The following is a 19379-nucleotide window of genomic DNA, read 5'->3' as shown; positions in this document are numbered from 1 at the left end:
AGAAGGTCTGCAGATGCCTGAGACAGCTCTCCATTTACAAATCAAGCATCTGCATAAAGCAGCCAGTGTGTTCCATTCTCCAGTAATCTCTAGTTCATCCATAAGGCAAAAAGCCATGTTGAATTAAAATATACATCAATGTATAATCCACTGCTAATTCCTGTGAATTCATAAAAAGATACAAACTAGGTTAGTTTGCTGGGATTCGGATGAACGCAGGGCCCAGCCAAGAGCCACATCAACCATACTAACTACTGGCCTCCATGAGAAGGCTTCTTATGGTGTTAATTTTCTAGAACTTCTATTGGATCTTTACTGGGCGATGGGAATATCAAACACAGTCCACAAAGTTTGTAATCTTTCCAATTACCATATACGGTTGGCACTGTATTAGTAGGCAACATAACCCAGAGCGACATCAGGGGAGGAGGGAAGTGGGGCAGCTGGGCAATTGCCCATAGGCTGCTCTGCTTTTGCATTTTAGACACAGCTTGCTTGCAATTCTCGTAGGTATCCACTGGAGCCCATAAAGAAACAAGGACTCATTCAGAATGGATCTTTTTTTTCTGCCCACTTTTCTATACATTTCCTTTCTGTAAATGTGCATTGGATAAAATGCAAGTGTGCTTTCCGCCAGATACAACTTGCTTTATTACTTGCCCACTTTCCATGTTCTACTTGGTGCAGAATTTCCAATAAACAATGAGGGTAAATTGTTAAAGCTACAATAGTAGGGGCACCTATAATCCCTGCAAGGATCCCACCACATGCATCCTTCCAATGTTCTACCCCAGTCCTGTGTCTGCACAGTGCAGGTTTTCTGCCACAGGGACGTGATATTGCTGCTCAACTTCTATAACCAGAGGAGATTTGTAGCTTTGTTTTACCCAAACTTGGTAAAATGTTGAAGTGTTCAATGGTTATCATCATGATTCCAGTCCTAACAGAAGCAGCTCTACATTTTTGGAGACCTTGGTAAAAAGTGTTTGCATCCAGATACTACTGCAGGACTTTTCTATCAGATCTAGAAAATGTAAGACTACTTAAATCCTTCAAAGCTCATTGATCTCATAACACCAAAAACAAAAACAAAGCGCAAAACATTTACTCAATTTTTGAATTCAATTTAGTAATTTAAGTATAAAATGTGCATAAGTCTCTTTTCCTCCATTCTATGATGGGGTCCCATTAGATTGACAGGGAAATATTTTAATAAAATATCATTAAAATTAATGTTATTTGTGCCAGAAGGTCTTGTGAAAAAAACACAGAGATCTGAGGTTTTCTATTAAAAATATGTAATAATTTCTATTATATCCTATTTGAATGTTCCGCTTCTTCCCATAATCTTGCGTACGTAAAAATTCCCATTCCAGCCAGACACTTCTCATTACATTGACGCTCATGTTTCCTTTCTAAATGACACAAGTGATGGAGATTAAATCTGCCCAACTCCAAAGCAAATTCTAAACTCTGAATTGGACCCTGCAGAGAAAACACAAGTTTGCTGTAAAAGGATTGAGAGATTTACATTCCAAGACAAGCATGGGAGTCAGGGACATAAGAGTGACAGCAGTTACTTTACCTGTATCAGAGGGACTCTGAGAAAGTAAACTCTCAATGACCCTTAGGTTAGTTTAGCCTAAAATTTTAGGAGGGGCAAGGGTGTTTTTTGAAGGCTCATCTCTTATTTAAGAACTGGAATGATTAAGGTATTTAACTTCCTAAGACTTGCAGGGGACTCTTGAGCACATCCCCTATCTGGGCTATAGTTGAGACAGCTGAACTTTAAAGGAAATTACCACTTTAACCTATTAAATTGCTCACCCCCTGGCAGGGCAGGGAGAAGAACAAAATGGTTCAAAGGCTCTTAACACGGTTTCAAACAAAATTAAATAATTCAAGTGAATTAACAATAAACAAATCATTGTGATGGGAAAAGAGACTTCCAGCACAATATCTGATAATGAAACCAGGGGTACGATACTTTTGTACATTAACATATATAAAATAATGTACACTAAATATATTTAGTATGCAATCTAACATTTTATACATAAACAGGAACCGCCTCTAATTTGTCATTAAGTATCATAAATGTTAAATGTGTTTTCAAAAAATATCCCGCTGATTTCTTTTTTTTAAAAGTCCTAGTTTTTGCATAATGTTTTCAGACAACTGCATATTAGCCATGTGTATGTGTTCTAGCTCTGCTATCTCAGCCCAATCTAATAGACAAAGCACACAACTTATACGGATTGTGGTACACGATAGTATGGCTCATTATTAATCATTAAGCCAGGCACTCTGACTAATAAAAGACTATGGAGGAACGGACTTCATTATTATTGCCATAAAGAATCAGCTCAGTGTGGTGTGTCGCCCAAAATATTACGGTTGATAAGAACGGCAGCCTCCAAGCCTGCAGAAAAAGGGCGTTTGTATGAAGAAAGAACAGGTTTTAGTCGATGTTCACCTTCATTAATGTATACAGCATTGTATGTTATGCTCAACGAGAAAAATATTCTTTCCATGGGACCTCATCTATTAATACAAATTAGTTCATCATGCAAATAATGACACTTTAAATAACAGGCTTTTTGACTTACAGATTGTGTTAGCCCCATTGTGAGTTAAATACTAGATCACAAAAAAGCAATTATGTTTTTGTTACACCAGAAATAGGCTTCTGTAGTATGGATACTTCGCATTATGGGAAATGTGTACATCCTACACATATCCAACGGTTACCCAACAGAGCCCTAAAGAGTGACCTTTATATAGCAGAGACATGGCCATTGTATCATACACCACAGTTCTCCATCTCCTGATATATCTTCAGCACTCTGGAGGCTGCAGTAGGGATGAAACTGGCCATGTGTTTATTGTAATCTCCCATGTGATATATCCATACTTATGGATTAATTGGTCCGGTTTCCTGTTCTTTTTTTGAAGGTCCCAAGCTTACAACCTTTACTGACCATGGATTCCACCATAACGTGATGAACATCATAAGCCTTGGGAGTTCTTTTACAGTCCGCATTTAGTTCATAGTTAACATTAAACTCCTTATCACCATCCCTATGTCCAATACTCTCTTGATTGCCGTACAACAACCTACTTCTTGGTCTTACTCAACTGCTTAGTCTTTCATATAGGCTAAAACCAATCAATGCAAGAAATGTGTAAGGTATGAGCAACACAATATTTTGTTTCTTAACAAGTTAATTAAGTATGGAGGATTGGTGCCCTGGTTACCCTTCCTTGGTATTAACTACACATGTGAGACAGGCTCTAGCTGGTGACAGTAGTGGCTGCTGTCTAAGAACAGAAGAATACACACATTATTTTAATGTGGTTACATAGACAACACTGATAAACTCATATAAATGCAATATATTAGTAATATTAGAGGAGCGATACATAATGACTACTCTGCGGTCTCAAGTTTAATAGACCCTAGAGTTTAATAAAAAAAATGAAATAAAATACAAAGATTGTGAAAACACTATGCGAATGCAGAATAGCAAGAATAGCGCAGAATGTATTGCAGTGTCCTTGGTGTAGACCAAACCATACTTTTGTAAAGTTACACGTCGAGCACAAATCCCACCAATGATCAGACAGCCTCTATCACGTAGGTATAGAAACAGGTGGGAATCCGAGGCGGCCTCCCTGATATACAGGGTATCATTGTGTTTGTGTGAACAATGAAGGTGTAATTTCCACCGATATCCACACTACTAACATATTCACTTTAGGAGCAATACTGATTTTAACTGGGACTATACCATTGATGTGGATCCAGTTTCTTTTATAGTTATCACTGCACAAATAGTCTTTTTATTTCGTGGTGTCAGCAGGCGTGGGGCAATAACATCACACACTTGCTATATAACAGCAGGGGGGGGGGATATAAGATCACACAAAACTATCTGACGGCCCAGGTTAGGGTGACCTGGTACATTTTTTTATACAAAATCACTACTGGTAGCCTGCATGAGTTTCAGAGTTCACTCAAGGTTACAAACCTGTGGATATATTTGGAAATCATATGCTTTATAATCAAGTGTATACAACAGCCTTCATGTTGTGTTGAGGTTGTAAAACAATTTGGAAATTTCAAATGGATTTTACTAATTTCACCGTAGCTAAACTTGAACATTTTTATTGTGGTATCTTAACACAATCATATGCTTGTTCGCTTTCCCAATGGCCATCTAAGGATGACGGTCAGACGCTGGCACCAGGTATCTGCATGACGATCCTCGTCCGTTCCAATGCATTCGTCCCAAAGCTGGTCATGTTACATGCTACCAGAAAGGTGCTTAGTAGCCATGTTGTTAAAGTGTTAAACTGGAAGTGACTTTAGCTTGCTATATATTAAAAAGATTCTGTTTAAGCGAGGAATACATATAGGTGATGAATCAGAAAGTCGTATGCACAATAATAAATACAGTGGGATTTACAAGTGAGACCGGCACATGAGGATGTGTTATCAGATATAACCAATAAAAAAAACATACTTACAACAGAGACTTTTTACTGCTCTACATATTATTTTACTTTGTCGATAAGTTTGTAAGCAGATCTGTTCTAAATGCATATTTAACACAAATATATTTTGAAATTCATTATAACGTATGAAAACTTGGCAAAAAATATCCACTCGCCACTCAACAAATGAAGTATTAACACAATCGGTTTTCTTTTTTTTCTCAATTTTTTTTTTTGTGTGTTGACACAAACAGGGTTCTTAAAACAGCGGAACAATATACAAAAACAGATACAATGGGTGAAAGATTTATATAATTAAACTTGTGAAAAGGGCACAGATTAGAGGCTTTGGCCTCTAACCAGTCATTCCTAGTGCAAAGCAAATAAAGAGTTAAAAACATACTGTCATATACCCAGTCAACCCATTATAGGTACATATTGTGTTCGTTCACAATCGAGTACTAGGAATTTAGAAACTGGTTGCCCTTTAACTTTTAAGTTCTGATTTTTGCTTCTGCAATTTAGAAGCCGTCAAGGGATTTGTAAGACGGAAAAGCAAACATAGGAGGAAGGATGCTAACTGCCGGATCAATGAGTGCGCCATGCCGGAGGAATGACACTTAAGTGAGCATTGTGTTTGTGAACACAAACAGTGCAATAAACAGCTATCAGATCCAACAACAGGGAAGCCTTCTTTCCATGTAACATGAGGATAACGTGACCACAAAGGTGAGACCTTTCTAAAGGAGGACTCATAATTCCATCTTCATTACACATAGTGAAGTCAGTGAGCTGAAATGTTCAACTACAACCAGTTTAGTAAATAGGTCCTTCTGGGTATCACCTCTGGGGCAATATTTTATTTTAACATATGGATCAGGTAGGGGAGAGCTCTGAAAGGCCCCAGGTCCAAGTGGTCTTATCACCAAAGCAAGCAACCGAAGGGTCCTATTGGCAGGATTTCCATTGGTTGGCATTGTGACATCTAAAAGGTGACAATAGGTTTTTTGGTTTTAATAAATAACCGTCACCATATAACCCCGGCACACCTGGGGCAAGCAATTGGCACTCCTACAGGTCCTGATGGCATCAACACAGGGTTTGCACTTTTATAGTGCTAGGCAAACCAGGCTTGGAGATTATAATGCATGTTCTTGCTTTGCGGTGCTCAAAAAACATTGAATACATGGAGAAATTGTAAGAATTAATTGTTATTATTAAATTCTCTTATTAAGTGCCAACAAATAATGCAGCTCACCTGTTTTGGAGCGAATAGCATGACCCTGTAATAAGTAATTACCGCTATCATTACAATGCTCTGTAAAACGCTCAACCCTTTGGCGCCTCCAATCAGAGGTTATTTAGTGGGTTCAAATATTTGAGGTTGTGGATAAAAAGTGACATTTTGCCGTCTTATTCAACTGAAAGCCCCAACGGCAGGGACGTTCCAAAGGTCACCGTGGTGATAACATCACTTTTAAAACTTTTCAGCAGCATCACTTATTGAAACATAACCCCCAGAGTTTTATTTTGCGTGATTTGAATATAAATTCTATAAATCGCTACAAGTCACCCTGCAAATGTCTGAAACGATGAGATTATTGGGTAGGCTTTGTCCCTTTTTTTTCGGTCAACCTTCCTCTCTGTCAAAAGGTCTCAAAGTAAAGAAACTAGAAAAAGGATTTTGGAAGAAATAAACTATGTCTTCCTCCACTCCAAAAATTCAAACGTTTAGCTTGTCACTAGTGCTTGTTCACTTTTGTCCTGAGTGGGACACTCAGAAGTACTGGGAGGATTTCAAGTATTCTGTGTTGGTCTTATTTATTCAGAGATAAATATTCACATCATGCATATATTTAAGAGGCACACACTGCAAAATAATGACCCCCCCTCCCCAACCACAGCCTAAAATGAACCAGGTCTGCAACCAAAAGCGGAAATCAGAAATAAATAACTGGTTGATTTACCAAAAGTCTCTTTTTTTCAAATAACCCCCTCACAGCATCAAAGTAGCAGGTGATACAAACATTCTCTGCAACATTGTGACATGTTCAAGCTCAGAACGCCCCAACAAACCCATCAATTCCATCGCTTTTGCCTTCATAGATTAACTGGTAGAGGAGAAACATTATGTGTCACGCGCTAGATCATACAGGTTTAAGTGTCTAACATTGAGGCAGGAGAAGGATTAGGATTCTTAAGATGCAAAATAAACAATAAAATGTATAAAATAACACATTCTGCAAGTTTAGGAACTTAAATGCTCTTCGCTCTGCATTGTGCCAATCCAGCTTGCGGCCAATTGCCAACACGCAGAATAATGAGCCGAAGGCAATCTGAGAGCTAAAACAAACCTATTGACGCCTGTTTTAGGGGGATTCCTCCCTGTTTTGTGATGCTGAGTATCTGCAGAGTTATAATCGGCATGTGTTCCTGTACCAGATTACGTGAAAAAGAAGAACAATGTGTATTATGGATTGGGAGACATTTTCGGTCCCCATAGTCCACCGACCCGCGTTTTTGTAGCCCAGGACAAGCCTGTACCACTAGGAATAGTGAGAAGTTACATCACGTGGACAGAAATCTTACTTGGAGATGGTTCACTCTCTGTGGTATACGCTTGAGCAAGCACATGACAAACTATCTCTACCAACTCTTTATTAAGGACACCTAGGATTTGGGTTAAAAAATCCCCATCTTCTAAACATAACTAAACAAGGCAATTGGCTATCAATCTTGCCTGGGAAGCAAATTAGGCATACTTACAAAATACATGGGTAAATAAGCAAAAGATGTGCTCACACATGGCCATAAAACTGCCGCCTGATGTCATGGATTCAGCAGAACAGTCAGAATAAGAATCACAAAGAATCTGCAATACGGAGCAGTGTGAGCGGTGGTTGGCCAACAAGCAAACTACTAATAACTATTGGATTATAGTATGATTCTTATTAACAAGTAACTATTAGATCTGTTCTTTACATTTATAAATCTGATTCAAACACATCAGTGAAAGCGTCAGCAATTCAAACCAGATGGACCTGGCGAAGGCAGCCCTCCTTACAATACTCAAACTCGGAGGTTATCATAAAACTGGGAAACAACAATTTTGGGTCCACGCAATGGACTCCCATGGTTTATTTACTTGTGTGGGAGTGCAGATACTCAGTATCAGACAGGGGGCCGTGTATTATGTTCAACCCCCCGGGAGCCTCTGAATTTAACCCCTTTGGTGTCAGAATAGTGCATTCTTTAGATCAGAAGGAGACTGCTGGATAACATGTAATATTCAGTGTTCTTATTGGAACGATCTCCTGCTCAGGCTGGAAACCCACCAAATTGGGTCTGTGGAGGGTTGCTGTCTTCCAAGTGGTGCAGAAGCCCCAAATAACAAGTGAGGTGATGGCGAGTAGCTTTCTTTTTCCCGTTAAGTGGTGCCTCTACAGCTGCTCTCACAGTCCACTCCATGGACACTTACTCCTTAGCTTCTAGGAAAAGTGTTTCCTGAGGGTACAGCTTGAGATCCATTAGGGTCCTGCAGGGATCCAACTGGGTTATCTGTCGAGAAAACAACATAAGAAAATGAAAAAGAAAATATATATATACAAGAGAAAATAGGTCAGCCTTGTATGGCGCATTTAGGTAACAATACAGATTTCAGAACATCACGATGTGGTTATTAGAAGACTCAGCCCTTCATGCAGGAGAAGACATCTGTTGGCCCGTCGTAATGAATACTGAAACATTAGTGAATTCCCGCATTCCTTTACAAATGAAAGGTGCGACAAAAAGCTAAAACATTTCTAACAATAAACTGTTAGGATGTATACATAATTATTCTTCGTATAGACGCTCTACTCGGATATCTTTGGCTATTCATCAAATTCAAGAAATATTATATGTGACAGAAATATCTTATCGGTGTTATTCTCAAGGATGGTTCTGCGATGGTAAGACGACAAATTAGAAGTAGAAAAGTATTAATGTTAACTGTAAAGCATCTGTCGTCGTCGTGAGCTGTTGATTTGCCGGTGTTCTCCCTCGTGTGTCGTATGTTACATCTTTTACATGCTCCTGCATCTGTCTTTCTTTGAAAGTCTCTCTTCTCTAGACAAAGTTTCTAAGTGCAATCCTTCGAATATGAGTTTCCAGCTGTGTTAACACTTCACAGCCGACGCGATATGATCAGAACGGAGATACAGAGCATTCTCTTTTGCCATTAACAATAACATTTGTGGCAATTGTGGTTTGATAGGTCAAAGAACTGGGAGTAAATAAAATAACCTGCCCCTAACACAAACGGGGTGTTGTGTGTGTGATCCGTTTTGAGATGGACCGCTTGATGGTTTTAAGAAGAGGTGGAAAATTCATGAAAATGACTCAAATGATACAACCATTGCGATCAATGCACACCGAGCCAAAAAATTATCTGCCCGGTACATCAAAAGGGCTGTTAGTTATTCACAAACCGTCAGAAACAATGCCTTTAAAAATTCTGGCACGATCTCCTAGTCAATCACGTTAAATGCCTTTTTACAAAGAGCCCCCGCTTCCAGGGATCTGCCAGTAACTTTTAATACATGCGAAGGCTGTGCGTTGTTTGTTCTCGTCTATTTGTTGTGTTGTGCGGGTCTGTGGCTTAAATAAGCAAAACTGTTAAACATAATCTTACATGTTGAAACAGCTGTTATAGGACGGCGTAGAGGGTGAGACATGCCAAAACACCTACGTTTCACGGAACGCCCATTTGCATGTACAGTGGGACTGCATCGCTAACGAGTCTTTCCAGATGGGGCAGCAGCTAATTAGAAGCACCGAACCTCCGTGGAGCCCTGTGGTTAATAAGATGCATGATGCCCTTTTCTCGATGTCTTTTACACTTTGGAGATCTTAGGACAGTTACAGGCAGCAGCTTGCGGGTGTCATGAGAAGGGGGTTGGACTGTTTATACCCATGATTTCAGCTTGCCTTCTGTTCCGAATTCACCGAGGGACTTGCCGATTCGCCAATGTTTACACCATTACCCAATTACTGAGAATATGGTTGCTGCATCTGTCAACAAACAGAGCTGTTGTCGCTTTTGTTTTAGCGTCTCCTTTCTTCCCCCTCTCTCTCTCTCGTATGGCTTCTCTTTCTAGTTAATTAGCATCGCATAACCTTCTAACATTATCAGGCGGCCAGATCTGTTATTTGCCAATATATTTTTTGCCAACAGGCCTGACTCCATTTGAGTCCACTTTAAAAATATAGCATTGTCGGCAGGGTACGGTGAGCCTAACGCATTCCGCACAAGAGAACGTAATCATAGTATCACAGTTAGGCATCCTTTTGTACAGAGGGGATGAGCTGAACTGTACTCGGCAGACTGCCATGCTTAATGTTGGTTAGATTAATGAATAGACTAACTTTTTATCAGTTGCCCTCCCAATTTTTCTTTTTATTGTTTGGTGGCTCGCAGGCCCTGTTGGAAATGGATCCACAATGCAGACCATACGCTATACAGGAATTGGCTCTATCCAAAAAGTGCTCTCGGATCGTCGCTTGACAACCGACGACTTGACAGCTTGGTTTGGATGCAGCCGGTTCCTTTACGGATGGAAATCGGCTCTACGCTGAACGACGGGAGGAAGGTGCGCACGGGGCAGCGGCCGTCAGCAGGTAAATAAAGGGGCTTTATTTACATAATCCAATAAGAGGGGAAGAAATGGAGACTAGAGGTGCCAAATGATTATCTGTTACAAAATTTTATGTATCTATGTTAACAATTAAAACACGAAGAACTGGACAATTTACCAACATCCACCCAACAAAGGCCTAAAATAATCTGCCCAAGGCCAATATTTCTCCAAAACGGTTAACAAATGCCAACCCACTCATCCAATCTGGTGCAACAACCACAAGAGAACATTTAGAACTTCAGCAGTGTTCTTCTGGAATTCATTACCTGACCTTTTGAATGAGATCATCCTACATGATGACATCACTATGTATATTTGTACCAGGACATAAAAGTCAAGCCTCTAATCAGATGACTAAGACAAGATGAAATATACCGCTCTGGCTACAGACGCTGTGCATATGACAACAGGTGTGCTACACTCAGACCGTTATACACCTACTCTCTTAGAATGTCCGTGTGTAGAGGCTGACGCTGGAAAAGGGCAGGCGAACAGATCAGTTAATTGTAACTGAAAAGAGGATAATTTCAGTGTCACAGACCAGCAAGCCATGCACGCTCCCTCTACAAGGACAAACCTACATGGCGAGCAGGGAATCTGTTCTCTGGGGTGCAGCGAAATGCCGGCAGCTCTCATTAAGTCTTATTAAAACTATTCCTCGTGGAAGCAGACAAGCCAAAAACATAAGGTTCGTTAGGTAGCAATTAAAACACAATAACTCTGCACAGCCAACGAGCAGCTGTGTTTTTCTCTTCTTCAGCGTACACCGTGTGCCGGTTTCAGGTGGAAACCAACAGTCTCCATCCGCATTCTCCTTTTTGTGTTTGCTGCTATTTGCTAAACGGGTCAAATGTTTACAAAACAAAATCTTACCCCCAAATATTCATATTTTTAAGTGAAACCACTGTGTTTAAAACGAAACCAATAAAAAGAGCAAGCATGTATAAAGCATTAAGAAGCATCCACTTTATATCGAAATGCCGTACTGAGCCGCTGAGCTGGAATGGCACAAAACATTAAGAAATTATAAACCCTTTATTATACACTTGCCAGAATTCCATCTCCATACAGAAAAAAGCTTCAGCGGACCCTAAAAATCACTTCAAACCAGTGCCTTCCAACCAATGCATAAAATGAGAGCTAATAATGGGTAATTAAGGATTTTGAGAGCTACTATGAATTATTATTTCTTTAATATAGCCTTATTCATTTATTGTTTGATGCTTTGAGGTTTTTTATTGTTTTTCTACGGGAGGGTAAATTGTGCTTGAAGGGGGTCGCAGACCGCATCATTCTCCTAGACAAGGATTGTGTCGGAAAAAAAATTATATTATGTAAAAGTTATGTTTCCCATTATAAATATGTCTTTGGTGGACTTTTCATTGTGTGCCCACAATCCTACTTAGGATTCTACTTAGAAGTCTATCAGCAGTGATTACCCGATTCTATCAGTGTCTTTCACCTGTCTGTTAGAAATGAATGTTATGTGGCAAAAGTATATTGGCCCTTCCTTCCGTTTCCATATTTCTGCTCTCCGGCGTGCTCTGTAAACTGACGGGACGCGTGGTATTTGGGATACACTCACGTACTGAGTATGCGTTTAAGGTTCACTCTATTGCTAACTAATGGGTCAGCTCTTTGTATTCCTGTAAATAGCCCCTTACTGACCAAAGGCTCGCAGATGGCTCTGCCGATTTCACTTCTCTCCCTACACCTGCACAGATGCAGCAGACGGACAATAAATTTCATTTTACAGGCGAGCAGAGAAAGGCATCGCAGGTATTAAGTTAAGAAGAGCGGCCATATGCTACAGAGAAAATGCCCGGATAAACTCATCTCTACTTAATTAATTTAGGCGCAGTGAAGGTAGCCAGGTTGTGAAAGCTGAAGAACGATAAATCCCTATTTATGGCACTCACTTCTTGTCTGAAATACGGAATCACACCCTTAGGGTGACGTGACTGTGGGGCGTATTAACTAAACGGAGAGCTGACAGGAGAGTTTGCAGATGCAGCTGTGGTTTATATTCTCTTGCTTCACTATACATCATGCAGAAACAAACCCACCGAGTTCCTGCTGGAGGAAGAGCTTGGCTGGCCCTGTATAATATATACATAAATAATTTCTTCCGTCTCCTCACCCATTCAATTATACAGAACCCCAGTCCTTCATACTGGAAACTGCCCTCTGTTGTCCCTTCATAATAAAAAGTGAAGTCAATGGGCCCCAATTCGCCCCAATCAGCATGATTTGAAGTCTACCAAGTCACTGTTGAAGTGAATGCCTCTACTGACAGGTTTGCCGGGATCAAAGGTTTTTCTAATGCAGCTGTCAGTATGCTTGAAACCATCAGAAAAGACACTTTTCCCCAAATCACCACGAGATATTGGGCTCATATACAGTATCTGTATAGTTCTTGAATAGTACAGTTTAAGATGGTTTTGCTTGTTATACTACCTTTCTGTAATAAATACCATCAATGCAGAGTATATTTATTTCTGGGGGTGAACAATATTATTATTAGTTTGAGATCGTCCAGTTTCCATTATCAGGTGCTGCTGAAGAGAAGACGTTGCCAACGACAGCTGGACAATGTTGGCCGGGAGATGCGCCGAGTTGGGTTTGTTTCTTTTAGCATGATAACGCTGGACTTGCGCAGGTGCACTTTGGTTCATTTGGAGAAAATCCAATAGACCTCAATGGACATTTTGTGCGCATTATTTCACGTTTACACAACAGCATCGGACTTACTCCAGTCTCACACTGATGCCGAGAACAAAATCTTAAATTCAGGCCACACAGCAACAAAAACGACCTTCATTTCTCAGCAGTATCCTATTCTTGCCTTTTTCCCCAATGTCTTCAGAATAAACATTAGGTTTTTTGGCCTTGCCATTCACAAATCCCAGCTCTGTGTAATGACTCGCTTAATGTTTAGAATTTAGAATACTGAGTCTAGTTCTGAAGACCGTGGCTTTCAAAAGACAAATACCATGTACGTTTTACTGCCCATTTCCACAATTCTCAATAAATAACCCAGTGAGAATTTTAGGACCTGTTATGTGGTACTCGGCCTTACTAACCAAACATACCAGGAACAACTTACAAATCATAATATTTACCACCTAGAGGAGACGCAGGAGGCGTAACTAAAACCGTCAAACAATAGTCCATGAAGGATCCTTAATAAAAAGAAAAAAGGCATGAACATGGGCAAGATTTAAAGTTACAGGAAGGCTGAAGACTGGGGGGGTAATGTGAGAAAGGGTGGTAGATACTTGGAATATACTCCCAGTGGAAGGAAGCTTGGAATGTACATAAAGCCATAAAGAATTGACAGGTTAAGCTAGCTGTGCTGGGGTTGAGTGAATTTACTGGGAGTTGTAATCCACAGAACCTGGGATCCGAGTTTCTAAAGCATAGTAGTTTCTGTAAATGTAAACCTAATTAATATACAAACAATACAAGCTGTTGCAAATTATTATTATTATTAACCATGGACACAGTCTGGGCAACTATCTGCAATTAACAAAACATGGCACCGGTCAGCAGTCCTTTCCTCGTGGCTCCTGACCCCGAATCTCAGGTTCAGACTGATTGGGGCGTAAGCTTTGAGTATCAGAAGAAGCAGTGAAAAGCTGTCCGTTCTGGCTGTTTAACCCCTACTGACACTTTCTGCACAAAAGCAACTGTTAACCCATTTCTAACACTAATTGCTGTGCTCTGAATTCAACAGAATGTCCCTTATAGGCAATAAAACGGAATCACGCAACATTCTTGCTTGTAAACTGTCAGTTCCAAGGGCTCGTCAGAAGGGCAAAGGGCCCAGAAGATTCGCAGTCCCACGGGACCATGGTGACCCCATTCATCATATTTTCTCAGGACATACATAGATTTCACATGTTCCGGACCAGCACACTTAAAAACACCGACCTGCTGCATGTGGGATGTATAAATGATTCCATTCTGTGAGATTATACATCATACATACAGCAGGGCAGCACTTCACATGTGCTGCTGAAATGGGTGCCGTAATAGAGGGTGGCCTTCCGCACAGTGCCTTTTTAGCAGACTAGCACTCCGATGGCACTGCTGGACAGCACGGGGGGTGGAAAATAAACGCACTGGCACTAAGGTAAAGGAGCAGTGTTTAAGTCATTTAACTGAAGATTGTAAGAAAGAGATCTCAGAATGGCGAAGGTCTCGTCTGTGTGCGCTTTTACATCGCAGCGGTCAGTTGTACTTGTGCTCTGCCGTGCCACGGGAGCGAATGGGTTAACGTGCCCTACATAAGCACCCGTACACTCACATGCCGTTCTTGGCCTGCTGGAAATTGTATTCTTTCCAGTTTAATTATTGGTGGCTCTGAGGAGATTAGAATATATTACAGAGATATTTCAGAGCTTCGGCAGTATTAGTCAGTTTTAAGCCCCTGGTGAGCGGCTCTGTATGCCGCTTATAAATATTTTGTAAACAGTTTATTAATAAAGCGATCTTACAAATGAGTGGGTTCTGCTCATCCTCCCTTAAGTCACTTCTTCTAGTAATTGGAGAGGCAGAGAGGCTAGACAAAAATCCAGATCGCTCGGTAATCAGCGGTATCTGGATCAAGAAGCTACGGGGGGTGGGGTGCGATCTTCCTCAGCACCGCCACGTGACAAGATCGCTCTTCATCCCATCTAAAATCCTTCCAGAATGTATATTTAACCGTATGATAAATTAAAAACATAACAAAAATGATCCTTGCAAATCTAGCTAATTAATAAAGTTTTAATAATTAATAAATCACTTTCAAAGGTGGTCAGACTCAAACAAAAATGCTTAATTTTTTTGTTGTTGCTTTAAACCTAAAGAAAATATGATTTTGTTGTATTATGCTTGCAAGATTTATTACTTAAAGAAGGATTTTTTTTTTAATTATGGCTTAACATACTGGAGTAATGTATAAAAAGTGATTCCGGGAGAAAGTTTGGAAACGAGACTGGATAAAGAAGACACCATTCTGTTGAGTTAACATTTTTCAAGAAATCCCCAATTGCACTGATCCATTTTAAGTACATGACACGTTTGCCCATAAAGGGCAAAAAACTCCTTCATGACTCTGGGGTCTTTTAGCTGTTTTTCTAATGCTCAATTAGCCTTTTAAACTTAAACTTGGATTAGCAAACACATCGTGCCATCGGAACACAGGAGTGATGGGAGTGATAAAGGGCCTCCTGTTCACCTTTGAAGATATCCCATTAAAAATACGCCATTTTTAGTCATTGACAACATTAACAACGTATGTGCTGGATTTCTGATCCATTTAATGTTATTTTAATTGACAAATTTTGCTTTTCTTTCACATTTCCAGGTGACGCCAAACGTTTGAACGGTAGCGTAGATACATGCGGTTTATTGGAATTTGGAAACACCATCACGTAGGTTTACTTTCTGCACTGAACCGGAAAACGGAGGATGTGGTAAAAGTGACTTCTGTGACTTTATTAAGAATAAATACTCACGTCTCTCCGTGGAAAGGTGCTGAGAAGCTTGAATTCTTGACAGGGATATCCCTTGGATGCTACAAAGTCAAAGACAACCTGCAAGGGGCTAGAGCCTAGGAAACGCCTCTCGATAAACTGGCCGCTAGGCGTTCGGATCCGTAGCTTGCTCTGTGGTTCACTATGCTCCTCCTGTGGCTCTGGTGGTAGAGACTGCTCCAGAGAAAGCCGAATAGCCTGGAAATTAGACACAGAGAGGGTCAAAGGGCCATTCTTTCTTAACTCAAGTCTGAAAAACTAACTATGTAACGAGCTTCTTTTAACAAGTAAAAGTATGTCTGCAATTCAATGGCTCTGATGAGGTCAGACACATGAGGTCAACGTTGAAGACACTATTATATGTAGCTTGCTTGTTTTAGGAATTTTGACCTTTGCGTCCCCATTGAGTACCCAAAAAATGAATGTTTTCTGCCTGTTTCAATCTCTCTGTTCCGATGAGGAAATTTCCGCCAGTACATTTTCTCATTAACTTTACATTGTGAATAATTGAATGACCTTTTTACACAAACAAAAAAATGTATCTCAGCCAACCACGACATGCGCTCCCATAGCATTTGGGAGGATCCAATGGATTTGTAGCAGCCTCTAACTTATTACATGGGAGGAAGCTGCTGCAAACACAATTGGTTTCCAATTTGTAACTGGGATTCTAGGACAGGTGTCAGAGATTTTCAGGTAATCAGTATGATGAGAACTCATCCCCCCGAATGCCAGGTGACGGATCTGTTTAGTTCCCACCACTTAATGACAACTTGCAATGCAACCAATTAAAGCAAATCCCTCTTTTTACAAATCCCAATTAGATCAGATATTACTGCACAAAAGGATGGTTGATTTAATTGTCATGACAAAGAGGTTAACAAGGCGTTAGAACGAGAGTAATTGCTGTACCAAGACGAGCTCCTTCAGGAAAAGATTGCCTTCCTTTGAAGATGAAGAGGTGAGATAGGGCAAACTCAAAGGCTAAACCTTCCTCTTACCCTCCCAGCTTGATCTCCACCCTGTAACATGCACTCCTGTTACAACTCCACAATGTAACATCATAGGGTTAATACAAAACCTCAAAGTCTTTTGACCACCTGAGGTTCCTTTGCCTAAAAAGATTTACACCAAGACGCAGGACCATATTATGAGGCAGGGTTACAGCTTCCAATACCTTCTGGCTGACCGAGATGTGATAGAGATGGAAGACAAACATTCCTTTAGTTGAAGTTGATAGCTTTTATTGGGCCATAACTAGTAAAATGCAAAGTTCTATACATTTTTGGGACCTCAGAGGAATCTCTTCCAATGGAAGAAGTTCCCAAAAGCGTATGTAACCTCACATTTTTTTTGAAAGTTGACCGCATAAAAGCATTATATCCTTTTCTGTGTTGCTCAAGTAAATCAACTTCAACGTATTCCATAGAATATCAAACGTAAATGGCAGCAGGGTTTCCCAACTTCAGCCCCTTACAGATGTTTTAGCAGGTTCATTGAGCGCGGCACCGAGGACGTACGAGCTTATTTACGCTCTGTTACAGACAGCGAATAAACATTCTAGTGTTGGACATTTCCCGATTTAGTAAGACAAAGGACTTCAGAAGGCTACAGCATGTTTCCTTCAAACACTGAGCTTAAAGCTTGAACTTTAATATATGTATTCATATATTGTTAGTGCTTGTTTAGTACCTGGCCAAGCAATGTACGGACCATGGGGGATACTTCTAGAACCCACGCTGGGACATGCCCCTGCCACCTTTGGAGAGCACCAATCAAGGGGTCACCAATAGCCCCTTTCCTTCTAAAGAAGGCTGGGAGAAAACATGCCATTCTAAAGCTCGTGGGGCAGTATATGAAAGCAATTAACATCGATCTAAAATAAAATATCATTGATATAAGGTATAGTTTCAGCCATTAAAATGTAAGGTAATGTTGTTGATCAGTGATGGCAAAACATGGGATTTCCAGCTGTTGTGAATAAATATTCCCATGATGCTCAGCCAAACAGCAGCGGCTGTACCAAAAAGACCCAGAAACAACCTGGAAGGTAATAGGACTCCACATATCGCCCAGGATATCGTTTTCTACCATAGATGAAGGAATGACTACAATTTCAAGAAAAGATGTGCCGCGATGATTAACCCTTCAATCCCAGAAGTATTAAATAATGTATTGCATACCCATCACCCCCCCTCAAAGGGTTAAATCTAGTTTTCAGGGGGAGCTAAGGAAGCTTTAACTGCTACGCTGTAACACATAGCATTCTACCCCCCCCCATCTAAACACAGAAACTTTAATAAACGAGTAATGCTCCCCAAAATACGAGGCTTTCAGAATTCTACCAAAGCAGGCGCTGCAGCTTATCTGGATTTTAAGCCCTCTCCAAAAAGCTCTACCTCTGTCCTATTGTTATAGAAAGCACCTGTTTCTTTTCTTGTTGTTTTGACATTTTCCTGCCGGCTGCAATAACAGATGCTATTTTATTTACTGCGGCAGCTCAATTATATATTAGAGAAGGATAAACAGTAGCTCATTAGATGCGCTCTCTCTTTGTGCGACGCGTTCCTCCTTCCCTTGTGCTCTCCAGCTCCCCGATGACGCGGTCACAGGACAGAGACTCACAATGACTACACCGAGGCAATGGACCAACTCAAAAAACAATTAGAAGATGCTGAACAACCAACTCTGGCCGGCAGAAAAGGGCCGAGGCGGCTCTTCTGTGAATAGATCAATAGCCACATTTCAAATATATGGAACAAACAAAAACCCCTCAATGTAAGCAAACACAGCTCGACAACAATAGATTACGGGTAATCCCTGAACTTCAACTGCAGCATTCTTTAATAAACAGCATTGTTAAAAATCTCTTTTGTTCCCGCAAAAGCAAATATCTCTTTATTCTTCTCATTACTGCACACTGTAATAAATAATAATAATAAAAAAAAAAAAGAACAGAGGTCCGGCTGCGCTGTGAAAGCGCTGATCGCTTTGAGTCTTTTATGTAGGAAAATATAGTTTCCAAACAGACATTGTGCCCTGGCTCTCCGAATGAAAGGTAGGGTAACAAAATAAATGCAGGTACAGAAATAACTGTTTGCTTTGCTGGGAACTATTGCTATAGATTCAAAGGAACAGAAAGGAAAGTCCGTGGGTATAATGAAGCCGGGCGAGACAGTTCCATATTAGCAGCGTGTATGTTATACAAGGTTTATACAAGTGAAGGCTGGGACATTCATTCATTTACAGCGGGTAGGAGACGGCAGCTTGTGCGTATGGATTATATAGGTGAAAGGTGGTATTTTTAAAGGAGGAGAAGACAAAAGAGAAATCATTCTAGAATTACGTGGCAAACGTATACATGAAACAGGAACACTTTCGTTCTTTTGGCCAAAGCACAAAAGCTCACCTGCCACGTCAGGGAGATTAGAGGAGAATGATATTGCTTGGCTAACAGAAACTGGCTGGGTTTATTGACCAAGTGAATATCTGTGATAAGAAAGGGGGGTAATCTGTATCTCCCCCGTCTGATTAATAGGGAATAAGAGGATATATAACTTGAGGACCGGCCATTTTCTTCCATGATAAACAGCAAATAGTGGTGTCTGACTTTAGGTTTTCAAGAGTTTCAAAAAGACTTAAGGGGCTGAGGGTAAGAAATAATATGCATGTTAAGGAATGC

General features: G+C 40.4%; 1 protein-coding gene across 1 annotated transcript in view; it reads right to left on the bottom strand.

Moving 5' to 3' along the window:
- Positions 1-7971: 7971 nt before the first annotated feature.
- LOC149288500 (FAS-associated factor 1-like) overlaps positions 7972-19379 on the bottom strand; it is a 98267-nt gene continuing 86859 nt past the window's right edge. Inside the window, exons 21-22 of the mRNA XM_089491668.1 lie at positions 15680-15895; positions 7972-8055 (exon numbers count right to left, since the gene is read on the bottom strand). Of these exons, the coding sequence (XP_089347794.1) occupies positions 7972-8055; positions 15680-15895 (300 nt within the window). The remainder of the gene's footprint in view (positions 8056-15679; positions 15896-19379) is intronic.

This window comes from Sceloporus occidentalis, unplaced genomic scaffold, assembly GCF_023333645.1.
Source record: "Sceloporus occidentalis isolate IW3139 unplaced genomic scaffold, rSceOcc1.0.p SCAF_51, whole genome shotgun sequence".
NCBI classification, from domain to species: Eukaryota; Metazoa; Chordata; class Lepidosauria; order Squamata; family Phrynosomatidae; genus Sceloporus; species Sceloporus occidentalis.
This window is presented reverse-complemented; position numbering and strand designations above follow the sequence as displayed.